Source organism: Dreissena polymorpha, chromosome 9, assembly GCF_020536995.1.
Source record: "Dreissena polymorpha isolate Duluth1 chromosome 9, UMN_Dpol_1.0, whole genome shotgun sequence".
NCBI lineage: Eukaryota > Metazoa > Mollusca > Bivalvia > Myida > Dreissenidae > Dreissena > Dreissena polymorpha.
In genome coordinates, this window is record NC_068363.1 from 51,591,021 (window position 1) to 51,615,858 (window position 24,838).

Consider the following 24,838-nt stretch of genomic DNA (forward strand, 5'->3'; position numbering starts at 1 on the left):
GACATCGCCTGTTGTGGTAGTATTGACGAATAGCTCGGACACCGCATCTTGCGGTAGTATTGACGAATAGCCCTGACAACGCATCTTGTTGTAGTATTGACGAATACCTCTGATACCGCATCTTGTGACAGAATTGACGAATACCTCTGACACCGCATCTTGCGGTAGTATTGACGAATAGCTTTGACACCGCATCTTGTGGTAGTATTGACGAATAGTTCTGACAACGCATCATGTGGTAGTATTGACGAATACCTCTGAAACTGCATCTTGCGGTAGTATTGACGAATAGCTCAGACACCGCATCATGTGGTAGTTTTGACGAATAGCCCTGACACCGCATCTTGTGGCAGTATTGACGAATAGCCCTAACACAGCGCCATGTAGCAGAATGGACGAATACCCCTGACACCGCATCATGATGTAGTATTGACGAATACCTCTGCCACCGCATCTTGCGGTTGTATTTACGAATACCTCTGACACCGCATCATGTGGTAATATTGACGAATACTAGTACCTCTGACACCGCATCTTGCGGTAGTATTGACGAATACCTCTGACACCGCATTATGTGGTAGTATTGACGAATACCTCTGACACCGCATCTTGCGGGAGTATTGACGAAGAGCTCTGACACCGCATCTTGCGGTAGTATTGACGAATACCTCTGACACCGCATCTTGTGGCAGTATTCACCTCTGACATCGCATCTTTCGGTAGTATTTACGAATACTTCTGACACCGCATCGTGTGGTAGTTTTGACGAATACCTCTGACACCGCATCATGTGGTAGTATTAACGAATACCTCTGACACCGCTTCTTGCGGTTGTATTGACGAATAACTCTGACATCACATCTTGCGGTAGTATTGAAGAAAACCTCTGACACCGCATCATGTGGTAGTATTGACGAATACCTCTGACACCGTAGCTTGTGGTAGTATTGACGTATACCTCTGACACCGCAGCTTGTGGTGGTATTGACGAGTACCTCTGACACCGCATCTCGTATTTGAAGAGACGAATACCTCTGACACCGCATCTTGCGGTAGTATTGACGAATAGCCCTGACACCGCATCTCGTATTTGTAGGGACGAATACCTTTGACACCGCATCTTGTGAAAAAAGTATTGACGAATACCTCTGACACCGCATCATGTGGTAGTATTGACGGATACCTCTGACACCGCATATCGTATTTGTAGGGACGATACCCCTACCACTGCATTTCGTATAAATAGTGACGAATACATATGACATCGCATTTTGTATTTGTAATGACGAACACCCCTTATACTGCATTTCGTATTTTTTTAGTGAAGAATACCATCGACACCGCATTTCGTATTAATATTGACGAATACCCCTGAAGCTGCATCTCGTTTTTGTAGTGATGAATACCCTGATGCCGCCTCTCGAATTAACCCATTCATGCCTAGCGTCCTGAAAAAAGGACATTGCAAACAGCGTAGACCCAGATGAGACGCCGCATGATGCGGCGTCTCATCTGGGTCTGCGCTGTTTGCTTAAAGGAATTTCAGTAAGTAAAATTCTAAATATAGAAATAAATATACTAGCCACCCCTAATTTTGGAAATAACTTGATCCAATATAGAAGGATGGGAGAGTCAGCTGGGCATAAATGGGTTAATAGTGACGAATACCACATTATTTTTTAAGTTGAACAGAACGTACACTTCTTTAGCACTTTGTAATGAAGAATAGAAGGTAAAATAATACTCGCAACTCCTTTGGTATGGAACAAAGCTTCATTTAAATGAATGTTTAAAAGTATATGCGTACTTCGTATGAACATTTCTCGCTAAAGGACAGACTGACGGACAGTCCTTTACAGCTAATCGAATATTCCCCTATACTTTGATGTGATTAAATGTAAAACAATTTAGCTATTTAATACTTACATATTGCGCATATTTTCGTTACTTAAATTTCTCTTTGACTCGATATGACAGCTTCGCAAACTAGGGAAGATAACAAGCGCAAGAGAAGTTATAAGCCGGACATATAGTTACCTTTCTTCAACAAGGGCTGTTTGTAAAACATGCATGCCCCCCATATGGGCCCTCCGTTGTAGTGACAGCCATTGTGTGAATATGTTTTTTGATACTGTGACCTTGACCTTTGACCTAGTGACCTGAAAATCAATAGGGGTCATCTGCGGGTCACAATCAATGTACCTATGAAGTGTCATGATCCTAGGCAAAAGCGTTCTTGAGTTATTATCCGAAAATCATATTACTATTTCGGGTCATCGTGACCTTGACCTTTGACCTGGTGACCTCAAAATCAATAGGGGTCATCTGCAAGTCATGATCAATCTACCGATGAAGTTTCATGATCCTAGGCATATGCGTTCTTGAGATATCATCCGAAAACCATTTTACTATTTCGGGTCACCGTGACCTTCACCTTTGACCTAGTGACCTCAAAATCAATAGGGGTCATCTACGAGTAATGATCAATGTACCAATGAAGTTTCATGATCCTAGGCCTAATTGTTCTTGAGTTATCATCCGGAAACCATTTTACTATTTCGGGTCATCGTGACCTTGACCTTTGACCTAGTGACCTGAAAATCAATAGGGGTCATCTGCAAGTCATGATCAATCTACCCATGAAGTTTCATGATCCTAGGCGTATGTGTTCTTGAGTTATCATTCGAAAACCATTTTACTATTTCGGGTCACCGTGACCTTGACCTTTGACCTAGTGACCACAAAATCAATAGGGGTCATCTGCGAGTCATGATCAATGTACCTATGAAGTTTTATGATCCTAGGCCCAAGCGTTCTTGAGTTATCGTCTGACAACCACCTGGTGGACGGACCGACAGACAGACCGACCGACAGACCGACGGACCGACAGACTGACAGACCGAAATGAGCAAAGCAATATACCCCCTCTTCTTCGAAGGGGGGCATAGTTAAACCATTTAATGGCGGAAATATTTTTAAAAGCTTTATCCTTTGCATACAACTTTTTTTCAATAAACATATGTATTATATATATATATATATATATATATGCAATTTGAGCTTTTATCCTGGAAAAACAAAGTTAAAAATTGTTTAATATTTGTTCATTTCATAGTATCGTCATTGATTTCTTTCGTTTATAATACTCTAAAAAAGGTATTATACTAATAAAAATTGTACCAATCTTGAGCGATTTAAGTTTTTTAGATTTTGTTTTACATACATCGAACACCTAAGTTCAAATTGCCAATAAAATTAGTATGTAACAAACAACTGTTTTGTACATGTTACAAGGCATATCATACATGAACTCAAGATATTAAGACATATAATATATCTGTGCACAAGTTGCCTTATACACTTGATATGTTGAACGATGATGAATAAAACTGGTTCAAGATTGCCACTTCTCTAGCAATAAATTCAATTACACACCTAAGGCTCCCTCCGTATGGAAACGTATATGGTACACTCTGATACTGTGATGATGTCAACATTCTATGACGGCATGATATGAAAAAGGTGTCATGTCGTCAAAACTAACTCATCTTGTCGACTAAAACTGCGACGGCAAGTCATTTTTTAAAAGAGCATGACGCCTAAAATTATGTTGATTTGTCGACATAAGATAAGTTGTCAAGACTTAAACAACCCGCATGTTGACATAAGAGCCTTAATCTCTGACGATATTTTAACTCTTGCCGTCTTTTAAATTTTACTATTTCTGTGTCGTTTACTGTATGACGGCATATATCTTGATGACTTGCAAGTAACATAATGTTGACATGGCGATATGAATGAAGGAGTCGATATAATTTATGTGGACAAAGGTCGTTGTTTAAAAATTATAGAAGCGTATATGGTACCTTAATAATATGGTCATGTCGGATTAGTTTATATCGGCTTACTGTGAAATAACATTTTTAGTTCAGTTTTTATTGTGCTATATTGTTTTGTTTATTTTTGCTCATTTTTAGTTCAGTTTGTATCTTAAATGTTCTATTGAGAATACTTCAGTACCTTCAGTACGACTCATCCATACACTAGTGCTGTATGGCTTTTACATAGATAGTGACACTTTTGTTCAGTTCTTTTAGATAAACCAAATTGAGGGACACTTTTTTAAGTTTAAACATGATATGTCTGTTGTTAATCTTGATTTTGTTATCCCCCACCATAGGCGGAGGGATATTGTTTTGGCGTTGTCCATCCGTCTGTCCTTCCGTCCGTCCGGCACTTTTGTGTCCGCTACCATACCTTAGAAGTGCTGTGGCGAATTTTATTGAAATATAGAGGATGATGCACGCCAAATGGCATTGTACACCATCTGTTAATAATGGAGTTATGGCCCTTTATATCTTTAAAAAAAAAAGCTTTTTAATATAAGCTTAGGCTTTATCTCCATTAACAGAGTCCAGAGTCAGAGCCATGAAACTTGCCATAGTTGTTCTCAGTCATCTCGGGGTGCTTCACATTCATCCCATACTCCTAGGGTCTAAGGTCAAGGTCACACATTGAGGTCAAAGGTCACAAATTTGATTCATTATTAGGTCATTCCTTTACTATGCATCAAAGGATTCTGTAATAACTGCATTTTATTGTCTGCAAACCTATCAAATAAGTTATAAAAAATAATTGAGAAAAGGCAAAACCCTTCACTTATACATTTTCTTTTAGTTATACACACATCCATAAACACAATTTATTTGGGAGGGATATCAATTCCAGGAGTTTGCTTGTTATCTTAATGTTTGCATGCTTATGATATATTATTCTTCAAATGATGGAGGTCAAATGTTTTTGTTTGTTATGCCCCGAAGGAGGGCATATAGTGATCGGACTGTCCGTCATACTTTTTTGAAAAATGCTCATTACTTCTATGTCACTTCAGATGTAACGCTCATATTTGGTATGCATGTGTATATGAACAAGGTCTTTCCATACGCACTCAATTGTTGACCCCTTTGACCTTGACCTTGAACTTAGGGTCCGCGTGTAGGTTTCAAAATCAGCGTAAAGGTTTCGAAAAATGCTCCTAACTTCTATTAAAGCATTTTTCAGGGGCATATGTCATCCTATGGAGACAGCTCTTCTTTCTTTAACTTAAACCATTTCTAAAATTCTCAAAACATTTGAATGAAAGTACAAAACACTGTTATTCATGTCAATGTAATCATTCTGATTCGATGAGTTATTGCCCATAATGTTTGTATGTTTATGATATATTTTTCTACCAATGATGGACGTTCAAATGTTTTTTTTTCAACTTTAACCATTTCTATAATTCTGAAAACATTTGAATGAAACTACAAAACAATGTTATTCATGTCAATGTTAATCATTCTGATTCGATGAGTTATTGCCATTTGATGCCATAGGCACTATAAGGTATAACCTTTTAGGTTTCTTCACTCAGCAGCCACTAATTGAATTTATATTAAAAATATAGAAGTACCAAGATGCGCATATGGTCACATACACACATACATACATACATGCATGCATGAGGGGCAGTTTCCGGACATGGCTTTAAAGTTACATTGTAAGTAACATGTTTTCCCTATCATGAAACTTGGTCAGAATATTGGTTTTATTGATATCATGGACGAGTTCGAAAATGGTCAAGATCGGTGGGAAAATATGGCTTTCAGGGTGTGGGGCAGTTTTCTCTAAATGTATAGTTTGTTTGAAACTGGTTCTGGTCCGTCAAAAAACATAGCCACCGTGGGGTCATTTTCCATATATTTTATGTAGTTAAAGAAGCTTGTGAACACACCTTAAAATAGTTGGAAAAAGTATGGTTGACCAGGATGACAAAATTTATAAACTTGATTGAACATTTTGGAAACAGTGTAAAATATAACTTTAAAAAACACATTGATATATCATTATCTTTATAGTATTCACAAAGGCGATAAAATTAAATGGATTTAATTAACATGTTTTCAATATTTATGTATCTTTCATATTATATTTTTTTAATTATCATTTTTGGCCTACCATACTTCTTCAAGTACTATATGCTATTTTTCGACTCTAGTTGTTTACATTTTTTTCTTGCACAAAAGTATCCCTTTTCAGTGTTTCTAGTGTGTTATATTTAATAATACTCCTACATTATCTTCTACAGTAGTGTAGGTTCCAGCTGGTGTCAATGGATTTATGAACAAAACAAGCAAATAAGGACTTCCAAAGCCCAAGAAGAAAGTGGTTTATAAGGTAAAACATGTTATTATTTACTCTTTTTGAAAGATTTAATTAGAACTGATTCATGTATCACTGAAGTATATGTTGTTTTAATTGTGCACATTGTTCCAAACTTCATAATAGAATGTTAATATAAGCAATTACATTACCCCACCCACTTCTGACTATTTCAGAAAGTGATATGTCCTTAACTTTGTTTTTATTTGTCTTACTTTTTCTGAATAAATACTGAAGAACAGTTTGAAACTCATTTGCTGTTATGTTGTTTTATAAATCATCTTTTTAAAATTGATATTTAGAATAAGAGATTTATAATTTAAATTATCAGCTTCTATGCGAAGATTTGAAGCTCAACTTTTGTTAAATCTGAATAAAGTTTTTATTGAATCGAATTTTAATGCTCACCATTATAGTATCTGCTTGATACTTCACTGCAGCTATTGACGTTTTATCTTGAACGCGGTTTTCGGTCTTTTAAATGTAAGATGTAAGTTGTCTCTAGTTGAACATGTGCATGTTTTTTTGTGAGGAACTAATTTGCATAAAGCCGAATTAAATACCAAAACTAACCTACTTACATCGATGAAGCGAAGAAAAGAGCGTTTCAATTCTTATACATGTAATTACAATATCATTCTGCATGTGCATATGTTTTCAATGGTTTGGCTAAAAGACAATATAATTTGGGATTTATTCGTGCATGAATTTAGTAAGCGCCTCCTTTTCCGATACGCAGTTTCGACTGTGTACATGTCGCACATGGCATAATTAATCCAAGTAGTCCCACGTTTGATTTCCTCGTGCGCTTCGTGGAGGCAACTCGCTTCATTGAATATTAAAGCCCAGTCAAATGATATACTTTATCCCATTTTCAACGCGACATTAACGGTATAACACCTTATGGAATATACTAGCCTGTATTCAACACTGTGGGATATACCTGTCACGTGCCCTGTCACGTGCCCTGTCACGTGCACGGACTACTTTTAACTTTACCACTGAAATGATTTGTCATAATTAATAAAGTCGAGAAAACTTTTGCTTCAAAATTATACGACATTCAACCTTTAAATCTAGTCATATGACATATTTTTTTGCCATCCGTATAATGAATCAGCTGATTGATGGCGTCATAAAATGACACTTATTGCGTCATTTCCCCCCCCCCCAAAAAAAAAATGACGATTTATTACAAACGCGACTTATTTCACATGTACATGTACTGTACACGACATACGGTATTTGAATTATCAATTAATCACATTTTCCTTATTTTGTGTAATGTGCATTGTTTATAATCCATGCATATTCTTTTGACATGTAATAATGTACAATTAGCCATACAAATATCGCACAATTCATAAATAATCTGCAATATTTGCTATCCGATTTAATTCACGTTAAGCATAGAGCTGTGTAAAATATTAGATGGTTAGTGTGAATTTTTAAAGCGGGTATATACGATTTTGTCAAATATTTATGAATTTATATAAACTGTGTAAAAAACTTATTATATATATATATTTCAATATAAATTAAAATAAAATTAAGAAGAACATGTGTCGAAAAATGCGAAATAAGCCAGATATTTAATTCTGAAATTGAAAACGGCTGTACAGCCGAATTCGCCAGCATGTATACCATACATGTACGATGTGCATCTAAACTTAGTTTAACGGTTTATTTGAATTCCTGCAACGATATCTATTCATACGACACACGAACACTATCTCCGATCCTAATACAAAGACGAATGCTTCGGTTATTGTAGGAAAATATGTACGTCACTATCGGCTCGGGGCGCTAATTTGTCTTTGCTGCATTTTATAAAATTCGGCTTTAATGTATAATTTTTCTTGCCTATTTTGTGTTATTGTAACATATTTTATCAATATATTACAATTAAACACATTTAAAAAATCGTATATACCCGCTTTAAAGACTATTTTGCGTACCAGAACAAATACATATATATCAATACGCATGGTTACATTCGTTAGATTTTACGCGATTTTTTTAAATGAATTAAAATAATTGTTAGGCTAAGGTTATTAGATCTAGTAATGTTAAATGTCACGTTGAAAAAAAATCAAATGGGATAAATAGAATACTAGGATTAGCGTTGAATACAGAGACGTTAATGTTGCTCGGCTCGAACACCGAAAGCGCTCGCCAAGGCTCGCGCCCTCGGCGTTCTACACCTCGCAACATAAACTTCTCTGTATTCAACGCTAACCTAGTATTCTCTATATAGCCTATCAGAATAATGTACGCAAGTGAAACATAGGGCACTTGTAATGATGTAATCAACTGCAACAAAAATAAAATGCCATTAAAGTCAAGCGTTACTTTTAAATTCGCCGTTCATTTTTGTCGTTTTACAATGATGGCTGCACGTATAATTGGCGATTAAATGCATAATTCGCTTTCAATAACACATTAATAATCCGGTTGAGTATATACTCAACTTTAATGGCATTTTATTTTTGTTGCAGTTGATTATATATATAGGGTCCGACCATAGACCGATCTAGTCAAAGGGTACGTGTATCACAACTCATATAAAACTATACCGGCTCGTAAACAAATTTTTGAAAATGTTTTGATAAATTATGTGCGATGTGGACATAATATGGAAATAAATGCAAACTACAACCTGACTACCTTTAAAGACTGTTCATGTTTTGGTATTATTGACACAGCTGAGTAGGTGATTTCGCTTTAGTGAAAATTTTGACGGACGACGAAGAAAGACCGATCACATAAACTAGCTCTAAAATTGATCTAAAAATAGCCCAATTTTGTGTCACATATGCATAATTTTCCATTTCCCCAAAAACGAATTCTTTGACAATTTAAAAAAATAAAGATCGATTTTGCAGTATGAACATTTATTTCAAACATGTACTACATACACTAGAGTTTCAGGAACAGCAAATCAAGTAAGAAAATACGAAATAAACATATCATATATTTGCGCCCGTGTTAATATCGAATATAAGATTTGCAACAGTCGTTTCGTTTAATATATTGAAGTTTGAAATGAAATGTTAATAAATCTTTTGAAAGAACCATAGTTTGAAAGGAACATTCCACAATTTACAAGGATTTCATAACTAAATGACCGCCATGTTTTTAAACAATTAGTGACGTTGTATTCATTCTTTTGCAATCTAAAAATGAAATGATGAACACGATTTTTTTGCCAAGTTTGCAATGTCTGTAAATGTGTACAACAATATGAGTGAATTTATTTAAGTAAAAAAAAACAAACAACGTTTAACTACTTCATGATCAATTCCAATAACAAGAGTATGAATTTTGTGTTGCTTATCGACACATTGTAAATAAAACTCGAAACGAAATTAACTTGAACTAAACTAACTTAACGATTAAATTTTCAAAATATAACCACTTTTTAAGCATATAATTTTGCATATGTAATTAGTAACCATCCAATATTTCAGTCAAGGCCAAGAGCAAAGAAGTCGCACTTTCAATCGATTCAGGAATTGGCAGTTGCTCCCGCTGCATTTCACACACATGTTCTAGGACGGGTATGAAGTCATCTTTACATCCAAACTGTGGTTTCTTTACAAAGTATCTCTCTTGAATACGATCAATGGTTTCCAATTCGCAAGGAAGCCGAAATGAAAAATCTCGGGTTCCATACGCCTCAGGCTGGTAGTACATAACTATCGGTATCCCATTTGGTGCTTCCACATGTCTTTGCTGCCGAATCCGATGAGAATTCCATAGATGGGTGAAATAGTTCAGATCACGTTGTATTAATGGTATAAAACAGAATCCCAAGCATTCTAAATGCACAGGGTCATCAATGCGAAGCAAGCCGCTGTCTACCATATCCTTAAAATATTTCATCCAAAACACAGTAAACTGACTCTTAAATTTACCCAAAAACGTTCAATTCTTTAATTACCAGTGGATCTCCCAGTCATGTAACTGTTCATTCCAGACATGTTATCTCTGTCATTAAACCTAAACGCTATCTGCATAGCCCGTACCCACACGTTTTCTGTCTCTGCATCGCCACGAACCAAACGTGGAAGGCAACGAATCCGTTTCACAAAGTTAACAAAGAAGCCCGTTATAATTCGAGGGTCATTATTCGAATAACATGCCTCCAGCCATAATATGCATCTGGAAAATCCATCCACCGTCCCGTGTATAGCAATTCCAAAAGGCTTTAGCTTATCATACCCATCAATGTGTATAGTAAAATTAGGACCTTTATTGGTATAGACTCTGCGTCGCAGGCGATGTGCAGACCTGAGAGCAACACCCTCAGGATCAATTACCTTCAATACACACGTTGTTGTTTCTTGGGTTACTTTGACATTTGTGGTTGTCTTGGCCAGTTTCCATATAGTTTTATAACCACATACAGCCATTCCTCTTTTATATACTGAACGAATCGCTCTTATAACGTCTGGAAGAGGAGACGACGCGTTACGTCTTTTTAGCCCTAACCTTCGCAGTATCCGTTTCAGTTGGCTTAAACTAAGAGCGGTGTTGTGTAGGAAAAGCAAACATCCTCATATATCCAGACGCGTGTAGCCCTGTTTGTGATAACGCGAAATCCAAACAACACTTTCTTGATTTGAAAGTACAGCTGACGATGAGTCAACATATATCAGTGCCACTAAGACACAAATCTGCAATAAAAAAAGTTGTGGGTCGTGAAACACACGTTTTGCAAGTATTAGTTGAAGAAACATATCTAAATGAATCAATCGAGATTTAAGCTCTCTAAATGCTTAAAAAACCCAACGAACACATTAATATTTATTGTTTGCAAACAGTGTATGTTATTTTTACCTTTATACCAAGCATTCCTGCTGTAAAAATGGACTGTTTGAGGTCTTCCGTGTTTCGAAAGAATATACCAAAAACTAAAAATCTGTTCGACGCCGGAAGTCATGAACTAATGTTGCAATAATGTGATGATGTCAAAATTCTACAACGACATGATATTGAAAAAGGTGTCATGGCGTAAAAAATAACTTATCGTGTCAACTAAAACTTTGATGGCAAGTCATTTTCACAAGAGAATGACGCCAAAAGTTATGTAGATTTGTCGACTTAGATCATGTCGACAACATATATTTTCGGGAAAAGCCGGAAATATTTACGTCGAGACTTCAACTTAATGTCGTTATGACGAGTAAAATTAAGGTGGGAAAAGCTACAAAACTATGTCGACATACGATGTTATTTCATAGTAAGTCGATATAGATTATTCCGGCATGACCGCGTTATTTGGGTGTACCATATACGTTTCCGTACCCTCCGTCTTTCACTATATTTCTGCCAGTTTTTGACGTCTATGTTTATCACATCGATTACGTAAGACAGTGGCATTAGCACATCTGTTCGGAAAAGCTAGATAAAGTAAGACAGAAAAGCCATTTGGTGGATTAGCTTTTCTATCGAAACTGTCACATCGTTTATTTATTTGTCCATTGCGCACATTTTATCATTAAAGCTTCTAGTTTGTTTTGCACTTTGGATTCTCGCGCTGGTAAACGAAGTCACGCTTGATTTAAGCTCGTGTTGATTGACGAAAAAACCCATAACCGATAATGGTGTAAGGTAGAGAATGAACATTCATCAGTCATGATAAAACGAAAAAAACAAGTTTAAATATAACTGTCGAATGTGAAACTGGTGTTGATTAAGTTAACATTTCATGTCAACAGTAAATTTGTATCTCAAAAGAGCCAATTTGTTCTGATTTTTGTGGTCCTCGAATTTGCTAATGAAACCCTTGAGGTTTGAAAGATTGCCATGGCAACACGTCGAACTGATAATGTCGCAGAGCTGTTTACTTTCATGTGTCGCTAGCTATTCTTTCTTTCATACACCGTGTGAACTCGATCTATACATGTTCTCAAACACCATAATTGCAAAACACCATATGCATTTATAGCAATGCAATTATCGGTATCTGTATTGATTAAACAAAATTTAGTGTTTAACATATATGACTATCTTGTGAATATACTTGTATGATTAAACTCGGAGGTCGAAACTAAACTTTATAAAATATGAGTCTCACTTGAAATCGCAATTTACGAGGGGCTGAAAACAGCAACAAATTAACAGGCATCAATTATTACACATGAATTGATATTTTTTTTTAAATTTAGAAGTCTCAAAAATAAATGCGAATATAATACGGCAATTTTTGTCATCTTCTGAAACAAGCAGACTTAACCAAGTCTAGAAAAAAGGCTTTCGCAAACAGCGTAGACCCATGATGCGGCATCTCATCAGGATCTGCGCTGTTTGCTTAAAGGAATTTCTGTAAGAAATATTCTAAATATAGAAATAAATATACTAGACATCCCTAATCCAATCTAGAAGGCATAAATGGGTTAATGACTAAAATGGCAACGAAAAGTCCATCATGACTTTATTCTAGCAGAATGATGTCACTGACTCACTGAACAAGTTAATGTTTATAAGCCGCTTATGCGACATTCTTGAAACGCTGACAGGAAACATGAGCATACCGTGGTGCTTTATAAAACGTTTAACATTAGGAATAGTCATTATATGAGTCGTGTTCTGAGAAAACTGGGCATGGTGCATGTGCGTTAAGTGTCGTCCCAGATTAGCCTGTGCAGTCCGCATATGCTAATCAGGGAAAACACTTTCCGCCTAAATTGGATTTTTGCTATAAAGAGACTTCATTTTAACGACAAATGTCATAAAAGCGGAAAGTGTCGTCCCTGATAAGCCTGTGCGGACTGCACAGGCTAATCTAAGACGACAATTTACGCACATGATTTATGCACAGTTTTCTCAGAACACGACTCAAATTTATACATAGCGCTTACAATACGTCATAAACATCGAAATTCAATAGACTTTCGTTACGTGAAAGCAACAAATACAAACACAATCAAACCGTTGCTAAGAAACATTAGAAGGTAAATACTTTATTTCAGTGAGGTCATTTATTAATTTAGAATGCGAAAGTGTTCATTGCAAGTCTCGTGATGGTACATCATAAAATTATAGCTCTTAGTATTCAATTATCGCAATTAAAAGATGCAGTTTCAGCGTTTTGATGACGACCCAGATAATAAGTTATTTTTTTATTCTGACGACTGCGATCTAAAAACAAAACAAGCAAATTCGTTGAATTGATATCCCCCGCCAATATGCTTCCGGACACAAAAGTGTTATATTTGACACTAAAAATGAATTTTTTAAAGGTACAAAGGGCCATAACTCCGTTATTAACAGATAGTGTACAATGCCATTTGGCGTGCATCATCTTCTTATATTATATATATATATATATATATATATATATATATATATATATATATACCAATACATAGTGCCAGTTACGCGGTCTCTGTAGTTTTCAGACTGTACTTACGAGGTCAATATAAAAAACGGGGTCTATATACAACCCCGCAATCTAGGCTCCTTTAATTACTATGAGGGGGGTGTAGGGGAGGTAATGCAATCAAATCTCACAATAAGGTCTTAAATCGAAAACCACAATCAGGTCTGAAATTGAAATTGTATATACCTCGCAAATAAGTTCGCTATATATTTCCTTGTATAAGACGTTAAATAAATGACGTATTTATATACAATAATAATAGTAGGTACCCCTATATACCTTAATTCGTGTTTATATCGGATAAAAAAGGGTATGGAGATACATGTATTTAAAGTGGGAACCCCATAACCTATTTCTAAATCAGAGACCCCGTAACTGGCCATATGTGTGAATATATATATATATATATATATATATATATATATATATATATATATATATACTGAATAACTCAAAACAAGTTTCAATGAAATCTGCCAAAGCACTTCCAAGATATGGCTCCGGACACACAAAAAATCATTTTTTTAAAGATAAAAAGGGCCGTAACTCCGTTATTAACGGATGGTGTACAATGCCATTTTGCGTGCATCATCCTGTTATCCATACATTTACTCATACCAAGTTTCAATGAAATCCGCCAAAGCATTTCCAAGATATGGCTCCGGACGGACGGTCGGAAGGACGGACAACGCCAAAACAATATCCCTCCGCCTATGGCGGGGGATAAAGAACGATGACATATCGAACACCATAAACCCAAAATGGGCGTATAATTAATGAAATATAAAATTCCTTAACAGTTGAAACTATAATGCGAAATTTTGTAATGAGTTATAAATAACCCAAGTCGTCCTCTGTATTACCCCACCCCCATTCTCTTGGTAAATGTGAACAGATTTGACGAATAATAAATTTTTCACCCGTCTGTAAGCCATTTATGATCACTTATCCCCGCCGCGCGCCATTTACTCATAACTGCTGTTGCGAACCACATTTCCGGAACCGGATGCTCGTAAAATTTCGAATCACCTTCGACTGCCTGGGGTGCTGCTGGTATTTCCACCGTTATTAATGATCTTCACCCACGTTGGTATTAAGTGTATACTCAGTGCCATCTGTCGTACGAGTTATGTTCTTGTTAATTATATAAAGTAAACACGACGATATATATCGTACCCAAAGCCACCAAAGGTGTCCTGCGGTTGGAATTAGTTTGCATTCTATATAAGGCTTAGATAGACCTCCCCAAAGAGTGTTTGTCAGGCTGAAGAGGGACATGAAATTATTGTTTGCGTGTGTTTAACCTAGTCCCCTGTTGCTTATTGCCTATCTGAGGGCCTATTGCTATAGGAAGTTGTGAAATATTGGAGATTTTATAGTGCGATCCAAATATAGAAAATCTCTGCTGTCGTCTGCAATCGATGACGCGCTATATAAGCGCGCGCGAAGCTGAGATTGAATCAGTGTCATGTTCTAAATAATGCTTCATAGTTGACAACGTCAGAGCAAGATCGTTGAGATTGGGAGTGTTTTGATGTGTAAGCATTAGTTGATATTTAAAAAAAAATATTTACAACAATGGAACTAGCGGAATTGTGTAGAGTTTCGGAAAAATACGCCACAAAGGACAAATCTGTTCGCCCGAAAACAGTACCGGAAAGAAGGGGAATGTCTTTCTCGAGGTCCATCCGGAAAAAGAACGGTAAAAGAGCTCAAAGAAACCGAAGTAAAAGTCTGCCGTCCATCGCCATAACTGTTCCAAATCAAGCATTAAATCCAGTATACATCGAAGCCAAAGCGAACTCCGAACCGAGGCAGCTGCCGGAGAGTATCCCGGAAGAGCTGGACACCAGTCGGATTAGGCAGTTCAGTACCACTATGAAAGGACTTGTGAACCAAGGTGATCTGTGCATAGACGGCCGTAGGGACAGCGCGGTTTCTACGACGGGCTACCGTCGTATGAGCACGATGTCAATTCAGAGCGTATGCGGAAACTACGGGCGCCGAGACAGCGTATACGCGGAACAGGCCCGCCGTCGGAACAGCTCCTTTGCAGCCGCATACTGCACTCCCGTCCGGCGTACCAGCTGCTTCGCGTCCATGGAAAACCGGAAAATGGGAGTCAAACCCGGACTTGAAAGTTCCCAGGATTCGGTTCTCGACGAGTGCCCATCGCAGTACCAGGTGCTCGTGCTGGGGTCCACTGGCGTCGGCAAGAGCGCCATCATCAGCCAATTCACAACCTCAGAGTTCCTGGGCGCCTCGGACGTTCATACAGGTACGCGGATTGACTATTTCATAATTTGTAGCTTTATAAATGTCTCGCTAAGGCAAGAATCAATGGTATGAAATTAACATATATAAATGCAAATGATGAATACGGACTTACATACAAGGATAAATAAATATTTATTAATTTCTCCGAATGTCACGTAAAACTAAGTTACATTTAATAAACTTGAAACATAAATATATTCTTCATATATCTGAATGCGACAAATGATATTCACTAATACGATCGTCAATATGTTTATGTTCCGATTGCGTGCACAATATACCTTATATAATAATGAGAAACGTCCAGTTCCTACGCCGTAGAAGTAACATCTTCCGCTAAATTCTTTTTTTTTGCGTTCGATTATTGGCCAGATGTAGCTTATCTACGTGAATGTGACACATGTTCGATGAATTGATACCTATAATTACCAATAACTGAAAAGTGTCTACATCACGAACACGAAAATGTTAATTGCAGGGACATGTTTGACATCTTTTTTTAAAGTACACGTAACATTTATAAGTCATAATTTTGTTTCACCACTTATTTGTTGTTGTTTTTTTGTGTGTAAAAATGATGCTGTCAGTAAGGTTAAATATTTTATTGCACATTTTGAAAATCATTATTGCTATTGATATTTGGATATTTGATATTTTATCATTTGAATTCAACAATAAAGGACCAAATATAAACATTATGATAATCTAAGGTAATTTGGAAAAAGATTCAATTGTTAAAACTAACTTGTTTCATGTGTGTAATCACTTTTTCATATGGCGTTGAAACGTTTAAAAAGAAACACGTGTTTAAAACACAAAATATGATAAGAGTGCGATGTCTGCAGCTGCTAACAGTATACAGAAGTTATAAAATTGAGGCCGTTAGAATTGGCCATAACAAAGCCGTAACATCTTTAGAAATTCGATCGTTTCCGTGTATGTAATGGAAGAAACGGTGGATCAAATGTATAAGTTAACGCAGTTTCTATGAGAACATGTTTCAAATTTACACTAAACATCACTATTATTTTTAATTTCAAAATGGCATTTAGCCATATCAGGTTAAGGCAATGTTTTGCCTAGCCGACTATCTATCAAATAAGATTTGTAATAAAAGAAACTGACGAAATACAACAAACGTTGCAAAGACACGCAAATAACAGCCTTGATTTATTTTGCAGAATCATTTCTGATAAACTCTACATGATGCAAATATTACACTTCAGTAAGCACGCTTTATGATAGTCTAATCCGTGAATTACTATGACTTTTTTTTTACAAACACTTAGTTATAATGTTTATTTTTAACCATTGAACTTAAGTCTCAAATATCTTGGTACAAGATGTAAAATGCATGAAATACTATTTTATGGTAAAATTTTATGGACGCTTATGCTATCTATATATGCGTACCATGTGAGGATAAATTGTAGACGTTTATTGTGTCGGTTAAGTGTTCACAGGAATTTGAATATTTTCTTAATGCAAGCATTTCACTCCACAGATTCGGAAGAGAACAAAACAAGCGTCTCCGTGATATTGAATCAAGAAGAATCGGTGCTCGAACTATTTGAAGAAAACAATGTGGTAACTATTTTAAATGTTTTCAATATTGTAATGATGAATTTATATTGATATTTGTACATTATTGTTTTTGTCATGTCGACAGCTATGTTAAAGTTTAGGATATATGTCAATCATTTTATATACTAATACACTACATGTATACTTTTTTCGGCGTAACTGTATACGCCAGCTTTTCACCTTAGCCAGACCATTGTAAGCGACCAATCAATTTGAATGCAAATTGTCCATCGGTCAGCCTAAAACTCTTCGAAATTGACCGTTAAACACGTAAATGTTTAAAGATCTAAATATGCCGCCGTTCCAGCAGTGGAATTGTTACCTCACTTTTATGTATTTCAGTCGAACCCGTAAGGTATCAAGATTTGCGGTCAATTACAGAAATCGTTATATAAACGATATCGCGTAAACTATGTGCACTTGAAGTTTATTTTGATAAGAAAGATACTAAATATTCGGCGATATTATTGCGGTATGTCAATCATAGATTTCTTTATGTGTTTTCAACAATTGCATGATAATGACCAATTTTTATTAATTTAATTAGAAATATTTATTAATCTAGACTTATTTTTAAAGCATGAGCACGATGATTCACGATACTATTAATAATGGAATCAAATAAGATTGGATTGTTGCCAGCTGACCTATATGCTTTCATTTATTTTCATGTTTCTTGTGTTTTTCTATTCTGTAAATATAGATATCTGAGTAACAATATCTAATAAAGCGAAATAAGCCGCGAAATCTGGCGCAACACCCCGTAAATGATTGCTTGTGTTGCAGCTAAGAACTGCGCACAAAAAGGCATTCGCTAGTTTTGATCTCATAGATATAACTTTTTTATCGTTCATAAACACCGACCACAATCAACGCCGTATGTCTTTTTAAAGATATTTCTTGTTTAATACTTATACACCATAAAACAGAAATGTTCTCCCACTAAAATTACATATATACATTTATATTTTCTAAAACGGTCGCTTTTGAAAGGATTTTTTAGGATTCCTCCCCTGACCTTTCTATCGTTGTTTGAACACCATTAATTAATTCTAAGTTCGTTTCCTAGCCACGTGATATAATGTAATCCCGTACATCTGATCGTCATGGTGACGGATTGTCGTGCCTTGTTATTCCAAGAACTCTTTCAACATCTAAGACGACATCAAATGCTCATAAAACGTTTCTCTCAAATCGTAGGATTGTGGATGTCATAGCATTTTATATGTAAAAGACGGTATAAATTGTGTGTTGAAATGTATTGGCCATTGTTATACATGAATTAAAAACCTTTTAGTTAATGTAAAACACGAATTTTTGTAATCAATGTCTGATGAACAAAAACACAAGAATCCTGTATTGGCATATTGCTACATATCAAGATAACACAATACCACCTGCTTTTAATGTTTAGTCACACCTTGTATCATTGTACTTTAAAGCGGGTATATACGATTTTTTATATGTGTTTAATTGTAATATATTGATAAAATATGTTACAATAACACAAAATAGGCAAGAAAAAGTATACATTAAAGCCGAATTTCATTAAATGCAGCAAAGACAAATTAGCGCCCCGAGCCGATAATGACGTACATATTTTCCTACAATAAACGAAGCATTCGTCTTTGTATTAGGATCGGAGATAGTGTTCGTGTGTCGTATGATTAGATATCGTTGCAGGAATTCAAATAAACCGTTAAACTAAGTTTAGATGCACATCGTACATGTATGGTATACATGCTGGCGAATTCGGCTGTACAGCCGTTTTCAATTTCAGAATTAAATATCTGGCCTATTTCCCATTTTTCGACACATGTTCTTCTTAACTTTTATTTTAATTTATATTGAAATATATATATAATAAGTTTTTTACACAGTTTATATAAATTCATAAATATTTGACAAAATCGTATATACCCGCTTTAATAAATGCGAATGTTAGGTTTATAGAAATAAAAACCAGAGGGTTTATCGCTAGAAAATTTATTCTCTCAACTTGCATCAACGTTTTCCCGCAAAACGAAACATAAATTAATGCATCAGTTTTTTAACACATACAATAATTAACAATTAGCAAAGTTGATGGACATGTAAACAGCAAATAACCTTCCAGTAAGGTTTCGCCATATCCCGTTTACTAAAAGTGGTGCACTTGCGTTTTGACTTTTAATTTTCGTCAGTAATACAACTTGACATATTCAAGCCCACGTTCGGTTAATCACCGCCAAGATCTTGGCTACACGCAACCATTAGGAACACGCCAAACGAACGAGTCAACAGGTGAAATCGTCATGCTAATCCATGGTAAACACTAATTCGGTGTCAATCAAAACACATCTTCCCCCAAAAAGTTTGATTTACAAATATACGTCTAAAGCCATGTGCATTCCCTATAATACATTACTGCTAATAATTGAGTTAAATAAGATGGGTATCTTTTAGATTGAATTCATGACTATTGAATGTAATTTTATTTGCTAGGATTGATTTCGTTGTTATAATAACGAACTTTTACATGTGTACTCCGTATATTTCGGGGTTAACAGACACATATCAGTTTGATCAGCTATATTTAAGTTAGTGACGTATAAAGGCGCATTCTAAAAAAAAAAGATTTTAGACACATTGTTAACACAATTTGCTATTCAAAAAGATAATCCAAAAGGATCATCAGTTTTACTTAAATATACATGTATTATGAATTCCAAATTTATTAAAATAAATGTTTGAACCCAAAAATATAATCCCTTGGCGATTTGAATAAAGCTCGAAAACACACACCTGAATATCCATATATCATATTATTTTGTCATCCATCCTCACCCCCCCCCCACACACACACACTCAAAGAGAAATTTTAATAAAGTTTTGTTATCAATGTATCCCAATTTCCGTTATTATTATTTCTGATGTTGATACCGGCAAAAAAACGTGTAGGGCCAAGATCTTGAGCAAACAAAAGCCTTGACTGAAACCTTTTTGTACACTATCAGTTATTTTTGTAAATTACATGAAAATCAGATTAAATAAAGCTAGGATTGGACGTATACTTAAATAATTTAATACGATAGTGTCTTAAAATGTGGTTCCATCTCATGTTCCACATTCTTTTGGTATTTATAGATAGTGTTGCATATTTGAAGACGTTGAAGATTGCTATTTCTCTCGACAAAGACGTCATATTTAAACATCGTTTAAGTACACCCAAGCATAGTTTATGATCACGAGAAAGTAATTAAATGCCAGTATTACATCGAGTCCTGTAGAGTCTACGTTTGTAAACAAGACAATTAATCTTCATTAGAATATATTCCAAAGATAGATTTCCTCAATTTAACCCATTTATGCCTAGTGGACTCTCCCATCCTTCTAAATCGGATCAAATTATTAAAAAAAATAGGGATGTCATGTATATTTATTTCTATATTTAGAGTATTTCTAACAGAAATTCCTTTAAGCAAACAGCGCAGATCCTAATGAAACGCCGCATCATGCGGCGTCTCATCTGGGCCTACGCTGTTGCCAAGGCCTTTTTTTCTAGACGCTAGGCATAAATGGGTTAAACTTCACTCGCTATAAACAAACAACATTTATCTTATAAAGAGAACAGGCCTTGAACATGTAAGCTTAAAAAGGATATTTAAACTTGTTTTGAATTTCTGTTCTCAGACACATTATTTAAACTACCTGGTAGTCTTACTTCCAAAAGGAGTGCGCATAAATTCTTCAACCTTTAGCAAAAGCACGTGTTAATAATATAATAACAGCTGTTCAACTTATTTGGAAAACATCATCCGTTCGTAATAGGTCAAGTTTCCACCGAATGAGTGGGCATAAGATTTCGGATTTGTTTGCGCACTGATTCAATAACAGCGCGAACTAATTTGCCTCAAAAATTGACGTCAATAATTCGATGTTTTGAAGCCGAATTATCGCACATAAGGTCATTACAAAGGAGCACTGGAAATGTGATGAAAAGCGTCGATATAGACGTGGATTAGACCATGAGGAGACCAAATGAGGCACGTAGACGAGTGTGTCTTGAGAAAATGCCTAGCGGCGATTTGGAAATATAGTCATTACGGACAGAAACAAAACCGCATGAAAACATAGGGTTATCCAAATATTAAATAATGGCTGTATCCAGGGGAACATCGGCGTTTATAGTTGCCCATGCCAGCACAGTGCGTATTGTTTCCATTTTGCTTATGGCGAAATTTTTAACATGACAATTTCTTTTTTTCCATTGCAGTCAACGCTGAATGATAACAGCGACTTTCAAGCGGATGCGTATATGCTCGTTTACTCGTGCGCTGACCGTTCGTCCTTCAGGTCTGCGTGCGCAACTTTGCGACGTCTGAAGGAGGAAGCAGGCGGCTCCAAGACTGTGATGATTGTTGCCAACAAGGTGGACCTTGTCAGGAAACGTCTGGTGACTTCGGATGGTGCGTAGACACATTTCCTTTAAACAAAATTGGGGTGTGTGTGTGTGGGGGGGGGGGGCTTTCTGAATCGAGTAATCCGTGTTTAAAGTTTAGCAGTATACATGTATACGTACGTTATTTCATTATTTTGTTCTCAGCATATATCATGTATATGAACCTGACACATAAGATTTTTATAACAAAATAACCATAAAAAAGATAATGCCAATAGGTAATTGAACGGCTAATAATATGGGTACTTAAGACCTGATGTGAGCGCAAAACACGCAGTTTACGCCCGGCTTGTGTAATAATTCTTAATTTCAACGATATCCTTTTAAAACAATTCAGACATATGATCCGATCATATAAATTTCTTCGCGAATATGCATATTTCGTTTTTATTAATTATTTTAACCATGGTAAAAAACACAATAATTTTCCACTTTCAGATGGAAAGAACTTTGCCAACTCGTATAACTGCAAATACATCGAAACCTCGGCCGCTCTTAATCATAACATCGACGAGTTGCTGGCGGGGGTTCTCAGTCAGATCCGCCTAAAACAATACGGCCCCTGTCCCACGGTCGTGAGTCCCGAGCAGAAAAAAGGCCAACAGAAAGGGCTCACAAGCGCCCTTAAAACTGCGATTCGCGGAGTGTTCGGCGGGAAGAAGCACAAAGTGAAGGGATGCGAGAATCTTTATGAGATATGACAATGAATTGAGGAACGCAAGTGATGTACACTTGTGTGCTATTTGAATGATCTTGACACTTGTTCAAGGCGAGAACGACAAACGCGAACATACAGACATATGGTCTCCGTTCTCCATGTTGCCGACGAAGAAAATACATGTACAGGCGAACACAAAATCGGTCGCGCAAACAAAAGAGACTGGCATTTGTGCGTTGCAACATTCTAGTGCGATGATCAGAAGGCTAAAAACGGAAAAAAGACTTTATTAGACGTGCAGAAATAAGCGTTCCACACAGTTGCCGTACTATTATGCTCAATTAATGTAAATGTAATGTGCAATATAAACTTCTCTCTCACAACAGCTCTCCGCGGGTTTAAGAAAATATTGATCCACGCGGTAAAGCTGCTCTGGAGTTTCCGGGTTCGTTTTTTTGGTGCACGGTGCTTCAAACATTTGTAAATATCTTCAAACGATGACTCAAATTTATACAGGTGGTTAAATTCACTGATTTATTTTTTTCATTGTTTTGTTACATATGCTAGACGTTGGAAAAAATCTTTATCAAATACGTGTTTTTTCTATACATGTTTCACTGTTTTATATTTAAATGCGAGATACACACGTTTGTCACACATTTCTTTGAAGTTAACCCATTTATGCCTTGTGGACTCTCCCATCCTTCTAAATTGGATCAATTTATTTCCAAAATTATGGATGTTTAGTATATTTATTTCTATATTTAAAGCATTTCTAACAGAAATTCCTTTAAGCAAACAGCGAAGACCCTGATGAGACGCCGCATCATGCGGCGTCTCATCTGGGTCTCCGCTGTTTTCCAAGGCCTTTTTTCTAGACGCAATGCATAAATGGGTTAATTATATTCGCGATTGCCTATTACGTCCTTTTTGTAACTTACTGAGGCATTCATTGTGACATGCATACATGTGTAATTGAAATTTCGAAATCATTACCACATTTAGTATCTGATGTACATTTCATATTCGCCATATTTAGTTTCTGCTTCTAAGACTAAAATGGTACGTGATGTAAATTGCTGGGGCTGGACTCACATTGGCAGTTAAAATATTATTGACAACTGTTTTATCAATTTACCATAAACATATCTTATAAGTACCGTCATTTTGTAGAGAAAGCAACGTGTCCTATAAATCGCTTTACAATTCTAGCCATTTTATAGTATGTATATAACATTTCATAGTCTTAGACAACTGTTACCAAGTCATCAAATTATATGGGTCAATATTTCCATAAATAGGTTAACCCATTTACAAGGTCAATGACCAGGGTAATAACATAAGTTATTATTGAACCCGCCAATAAATATTTATCAAATCGCCTAAAGAAATGAAAAATAATGCTATTCATTGGGAATGTTTACACAATGACATTCGTGTATTCTCTAGATATTTGGTTTGTCAGCAGTTCAAATAAAAGTTATTTATCCAATTGCTATATTTGGAAGGAGTTAATGCGACTTAACAGGTCAGTCAATATTACTTAGCACAGACTTTAATCAATGCCATTAATCAGCTAGTGATACATTTGCGCGCAGTACCATGTAAAGCCAGATGCGACCTGTTGCTTTTACCTTATATTGAGTAATACTATTTTGTTGACATTCAATGATAATGTTATTGCCATAGAAACATAAAAAAGAATGTCAAATCCGATTCAACAGAAAAGAATATAAGTTATTTTTATATTAAAACGTTTTAGTTTCTAAAAATGCAATTCGACATTTTGAAATGAGAATTTTTCTATAGACAGCCGGAGTTTATATACTGCAGATATTTATACACTACAAATTCTCGGATATCGCGTGAACAACAAATACAGAATTAAGTCGCGTTCTTGAAACACCGGCTCCATGCATGTGCGTAAAGTGTCATCCCCGGTAAGCCTGTGTAGTCCTTTCCTGCTTTTATGGAATTTTTTGTGTAAAGGAATTCTCTTTTAAACAAAAATCCATTTAAGGCTGAAAGTGTAGTCCCTAATTGGTATGTGCGGACTGCACCGTTCCCTAATTGGTATGTGCGGACTGCACTTTGAACTGCAGTTGAGTATCACGATCTCTAGCAAATATTGTTTTACATGCATAATGTACACATGCCATTAACCCATTATGATCGTTGATCGTTTTAACATAATGTAAATACATCATGCATTTGAAAAATATATATTTGAAATAAAATTTGATAACTCACTTAAGTGTTTACGCATTCTGTGCCACTAACCCTGCCA

General features: G+C 35.9%; 2 protein-coding genes across 4 annotated transcripts in view; one reads left to right on the top strand and one right to left on the bottom strand.

Moving 5' to 3' along the window:
- Window positions 1–24,838, bottom strand: part of LOC127844792 (cyclic nucleotide-gated cation channel beta-1-like) — a 225,973-nt gene that overhangs the window by 133,535 nt on the left and 67,600 nt on the right. The gene's annotated exons all lie outside the window — the stretch shown is intronic.
- Window positions 15,051–24,752, top strand: LOC127844807 (GTP-binding protein REM 2-like). The gene is made up of 4 exons (XM_052375311.1): window positions 15,051–15,869; window positions 17,373–17,455; window positions 21,708–21,900; window positions 22,332–24,752. The coding sequence occupies exons 1-4, from the start codon at window positions 15,170–15,172 to the stop codon at window positions 22,592–22,594; spliced, it is 1,239 nt and encodes a 412-aa protein (XP_052231271.1). The 5' UTR covers window positions 15,051–15,169; the 3' UTR covers window positions 22,595–24,752.